The sequence below is a fragment of the Diaphorina citri genome, unplaced genomic scaffold, assembly GCF_000475195.1.
Source record: "Diaphorina citri unplaced genomic scaffold, Diaci psyllid genome assembly version 1.1 scaffold338, whole genome shotgun sequence".
In the NCBI taxonomy this organism is placed as follows: domain Eukaryota; kingdom Metazoa; phylum Arthropoda; class Insecta; order Hemiptera; family Psyllidae; genus Diaphorina; species Diaphorina citri.
This window is the reverse complement of record NW_007377773.1, coordinates 194,181-199,952: the sequence shown is the minus strand read 5'-3', so window position 1 is coordinate 199,952 and position 5,772 is coordinate 194,181. Positions and strand designations below refer to the sequence as shown.

Here is a 5,772-nt window from a genome sequence, read left to right as displayed (position 1 = left end):
CTTTCTGACTAGACGGTTATGGAGATATGTATCGAAAAAGTAGTGGATAATGATATTGACACCAGATTTTTACTTTTGACGACAGGTGATGGACGATTGCAACACCATGGTGTGTCGCTCCATAATATTCAGCCAGTGGCAACACTGTACGCGCGATACAAAGCGAGGTCTGATGTCGCTACTGAGATTCACTCAACGACGCAACCATCTGAAATTCTACGGAGGCGCTATCACCCTGAGTCGGGTGTTCTTCTTGCATGTCGTCAAAATAGCGTACAGTTTTGTCAACTTCATGCGAATTAAGTCACAGGTGGGAGGACAAGGACCCTGATTGTTATAGTTTCCTTCTGTAAAAAAACTCTGTAAAAAAAAAAAAAAAACCGCGACCTCGTAATATGCTTAGTTCTTGATGAATGTCAATAAGAAGCTTGGAAGGTAGCAGGCTCGCCTTGTGAGTGCTATGTCGCTTGCTCGATTCCCACCCGGAGCAACGTTTATCCTAAACAGATAAGGTTCGTTCTCGGAACGGCTGGCTTTCTCCTATCCTGCCCTCCTTGGCCGAAATCCTTTTTTAATAAACTCAAAAAAAAAAAAAAAAAAAAAAAAAAAAAACCGCGACCTCGTAATATGCTTAGTTCTTGATGAATGTCAATAAGAAGCTTGGAGGGCAAGGCTCGCCTTGTGAGTGCTATGTCGCTTGCTCGATTCCCACCCGGAGCAACGTTTATCCTAAACAGATAAGATTCGTTCTCGGAACGGCTGGCTTTTTCCTATCCTGTCACTCTTCGATTCAGGACGATAAGACCTCAGCACAGTTACCTCTAAAACCTTTTTAAAAATGTTAACAATTATTTTCCAATGTCCTTGGCCTTCAATTTGACCTTAAATTATTTGTGTACCTACCTAATATTTCGTGATCACGACAGAGAAAATTTGAAAATATCCACAGTATCTAACATTAATCACTGGTACCTAGGTAAGTATTTAGGTTTAAGTAGGTACCTACATACCTACCTTTTATTATAGGTAGGAACTTTTTTAAAATTTGACAAACACTGCACATTGCTTACCTCGAAAGTTACCCGGCGTTCATAAAACTTGTTATTCTTTGCAAGCCAGCAATACACTTTGACTGCACCTGATGCTAATTGATCACTGAAGTTAAGCCACGTTGGGTGTGGTTAGTATCCGGATGGGTGACCGTGTGGACAATTACGGGCTGCTGGCTTTTCCCGGCTATAGGTACTCAGACTGGGTGACCGAGATCTTTTTACTGAGACGAATCTTCCACCCGAAATTGAGACGAATCTTGTCGTTCCCGAATGATAGGTAAAACAACCGTCAATAAAGACCTTTGCTCTCAGCCGTTACGTACCTACCGTTAACTACCAGCCGTTATACCAGCGACATTTAACCAGGGAGAGAGAAAAAAAACTAACAGAGTAGGGAGATGGATATTGTATAAAATAAATAAATAATTTCAATTTATTGTAGGTAATTTACATAATTATGTACAAATAAATATAAGTGATTATATCTCTGTATATTATAATTTACAATAATGTACCTACCTATAAAAAATATAGATATCTATGTTAGTTTATGACTTACATAATTTATAAATCGACTCTTTTTTTAACCATAACCTAATTTATACGAATTTTTTGGGATTTTTTTTTATTCTCTCTCTCTCGTGAACTTTTTTTACAAAGTTTTTCATTCCTATTCTGAAAGACATTCCTAAAAAAAGTTGTTATTTTAACCATTGTAGCACAAGGTCTTTTTTTTCGTTAAGCGTACAGTTGATCAAAGTTCAGATCTTCTAATTCTATTATGTAGTACCTACCTATACTTTGACTTGCTTGACATTTGTCGATCGACAAAACCCAAACCAGAAGGAGTGTACTTGGCTGATTCAGCCGATTGCGAGTTCATATACTTGTATGTGTGTACTGTCAATCGGCGTGTCCCTACTTGTTCCAATCCTACTGATCTATAGATGCCGATCCGCAAAGATACTTTTAATTCCTTAGGCCAGCCACTCATTATTAGGTAGACCTGACAACAGGTACACCTGATCAGGTCTACCTGTTGGTGAGTGACTGCCCTTAAGCTTTGTAGCCAACAAATGGAGACAGATCTTAAGGATATCTCTTTGAAAACTTCTCACAGCAAGTACGGAATGAACGCTTTCCTCGAAGCCGGATATTGTCGGGTAAACTTGCTCTGGTACCACCAGTGATTGAGCAGACTGGTCTCAAACTGATTCGAGATGACCCAGTAGAAAACATACGCAAACGTGTTGTTATTATACAGGATCAAGTAGAGGCTCAAATAGATGAGGGCTTCGCAGAATAGATGGGGTGAGGAAACGAAGTTGAACAGGCCCCCGGTCGGGAGAAGGTGGTCGTAGGTGACAACCACTGCACATTGCTTACCTCGAAAGTTACCCGGCGTTCATAAAACTTGTTATTCTTTGCAAGCCAGCAATACACTTTGACTGCACCTGGTACCAATTATTGATCACTGAAGTTAAGCAACGTTGGGTGAGGTTAGTATCCGGATGGGTGACCGTGTGGACAATTACGGGCTGCTGGCTTTTCCCGGCTATAGGTACTCAGACTGGGTGACCGAGATCTTTTTACTGAGACGAATCTTCCACCCGAAATTGAGACGAATCTTGTCGTTCCCGAATGATAGGTAAAACAACCGTCAATAAAGACCTTTGCTCTCAGCCGTTACGTACCTACCGTTAACTACCAGCCGTTATACCAGCGACATTTAACCAGGGAGAGAGAAAAAAAACTAACAGAGTAGGGAGATGGATATTGTATAAAATAAATAAATAATTTCAATTTATTGTAGGTAATTTACATAATTATGTACAAATAAATATAAGTGATTATATCTCTGTATATTATAATTTACAATAATGTACCTACCTATAAAAAATATAGATATCTATGTTAGTTTATGACTTACATAATTTATAAATCGACTCTTTTTTTAACCATAACCTAATTTATACGAATTTTTTGGGATTTTTTTTTATTCTCTCTCTCTCGTGAACTTTTTTTACAAAGTTTTTCATTCCTATTCTGAAAGACATTCCTAAAAAAAGTTGTTATTTTAACCATTGTAGCACAAGGTCTTTTTTTTCGTTAAGCGTACAGTTGATCAAAGTTCAGATCTTCTAATTCTATTATGTAGTACCTACCTATACTTTGACTTGCTTGACATTTGTCGATCGACAAAACCCAAACCAGAAGGAGTGTACTTGGCTGATTCAGCGAAAGGGCTTAAAGACTGCTATCGAGCCAGTGGTATTTCAAAATTGTAGTCATAAAAACAAAAATTAGAAAAATAAATGTGGGCAGGTGGGCCAATAAATGGTACGTTTTTTAGATGGGCGAATAAATGGTACACTTACCCTATTCAAAGTTCAGCTAAGAATGAACAACATCCGACTACACTGCGCCGCTCTCAAAACAATTGGCGGCAAATGCGTCCTCAGTTGGTCCAACAAATACCAATGCCTTTACATTCTGTTCCAATACTCCACAATATCCTTCTATTTGATCTGTCACGCCTGGAGTACCTTCACCAGAGCGATCCGGTATCTACCCGAGAGGTGACAACACGCCCCCTCTTCTTGCGGAGCTCGGAAAGGATTCTCGCAGAGTTATACTGGTTCACCCACGCCCAGAGGAACACGCATGCGCAGAGCAGGACATACACATTGAGATCCTTCAGGTCCAACGAAGTTCGGTGCTCGAAGGAAGGACGCGTGAACCCGGGCGCCTCCACAAGCATCCCGCACACTGTGCCGAAATAGTGGAGGTGGCCGATGATATAGTGGGAGATGTTGATGCGACTGTCCGAGAACACGGACACGCACGAGGTCTCGTACAGACGGCGGTAACACTGGAGGGTAATGAGGAAGATGCAGAGGAATACGCTGGTGGCGCTCGTGGTGGCACGACGCTGCGACCCGCCTAGGAGATCTAAGAAGGACATCACCGATGGAGAGACTTCGTACCCGAGGACATACGTTTTAACGCAAAGATAGAAAGCCATCGTTGAGAGGAGACTCGAAAAGATATAGAAGTGCTGGAAGTAGCGCTTCGGCACCTCGAGATGGGCGACGAAGGTGGAGTGCCGGATGTCCAGCGCGAACTTGCCATATCGGAAGCTTTGGATGAGGCACTTGGGGAGGTGTTTCTCGAGGGAGTTGATGAGGGAGCCGACTATTACGATAGCGAGGGTGAGGAGGAGGAACGTGGCCTGGATGATGTTGAGATCCATGTGGTACACATCTGGAAACAGACGGAAGTGACAGAAAGTGTAAATAATCGGAGAAACTGAACACCGTCTTATAACCACATCATGTTAGTCATGAGGCCTGTTTTTCATTCCTACGCCGCGCCGCCGCATCGACGCGGCGTCACTCGAAGTGTAAATAATCGGAGAAACTGAACACCGTCTTATAACCACATCATGTTAGTCATGAGGCCTGTTTTTCATTCCTACGCCGCGCCGCATCGACGCGGCGTCACTCGACGTTAACTCTGCGTCAGGAGTGGGGGTAAAAATTGTGGAAACCCACAAACATGACATCTAGCGGAGAAATTACGAAACATAAAACGCTGAATGATGGAAACTTCCCTCAATACAAATACAAAATGGCATAAATTTTTATTCCACTGATGGCATGATGAATAAGTGCAAACGTAGAAACTAGGTTGCATAAAAAAAAAAAAAAAACAACTATCAATCTTTTACCACATAGATAGGTACGTATACCTACGTACTTACCACGAAAAACTTTCAACATAATTAATGTGCTTTTACGGTAAAGCAAGCGTTATGTAGTTACGGTAAGTAACTGTCTAATTAGATAGGTACTTCATTAATTATACATTAAATTGATTAATTGTTGTTTTTTCCAAACCTCTCACACATATTAGACAAAATTACACTGAGAAATACTTTTTATTTCAACTTTTATCCAAAGTTATATTAAACAATAATTTTTATTTAAAAACATTTATGAAGTTTATTTAGACAAAGAAAATACCTAATATGATCAAATATAACATAAAAATAAATTAAATATTTTTAAACATTTATCTAAGGTTACCATTATTAGACAATAATTTTTATTTTAACATTTATCTAAGATTATACATATTAAACAATATTTTTTTTTTTTTTTTTTTTTTTTTTTTTAAAACCCCCCTTTTTTTAAAAAAAAAAAAAAAAAAAAAAATTTTTTTTTTTTTTTTTTTTTTTTTTTTTAATTAAACCATTAGGTATTTATCGAAGTTTATTTGCACAAACATAATACTATGATCAATGACAACACAAAAATAAATTCTACCTACCTACTTCCATTCTTTGATTTTGACGTAGTAGGTACCTAGGTACTTTGATTAAAAAAAAAATGTATTTATTGAATAAAAAATATTTAAAAAAAAAAACTTTTTTTGAGTTGACTCTTAGTAATACCTGATTATGTACCTACCTAGGTACTTTGATAAAAAAAAAAAAAAAAATGTAGGTATTTATTGAATAAAAAATATTAAATAAAAAAAAAAACTTTTTTTGAGTTGACTCTTAGTAATACCTACTGATTATGTATTGTGTTGTTATCATTCAAGGCACATGTATGATTCTAAGGTGCAGACACTCTAGCCTAGTATATCTAGGTGATGACTACCTGTAACGGAGTAGGTACCTATTTTGTTATCAGAGCATAATAGGAATTTTATT

General features: G+C 38.4%; 1 protein-coding gene across 1 annotated transcript; it reads right to left on the bottom strand.

The window, feature by feature from the left end:
* Positions 1 to 1,680: 1,680 nt before the first annotated feature.
* LOC103507725 (polyprenol reductase) lies at positions 1,681 to 5,043 on the bottom strand. Its single transcript, XM_008472226.3, has 3 exons — positions 4,816 to 5,043; positions 3,642 to 4,316; positions 1,681 to 2,423 (listed from the first exon to the last, which is right to left on the bottom strand). The coding sequence occupies exons 1-3, from the start codon at positions 4,832 to 4,834 to the stop codon at positions 2,167 to 2,169; spliced, it is 951 nt and encodes a 316-aa protein (XP_008470448.1). The 5' UTR covers positions 4,835 to 5,043; the 3' UTR covers positions 1,681 to 2,166.
* Positions 5,044 to 5,772: the final 729 nt, after the last annotated feature.

Excerpts from the sequence above, each read along its gene's own strand:
- LOC103507725 (XM_008472226.3), bottom strand. Across the intron at positions 2,424-3,641 it reads GCTCCGCAAGAAGAGGGGGC|TGGTTGTCACCTACGACCAC; the intron begins GTGTTGTCACCT and ends AGCAATGTGCAG.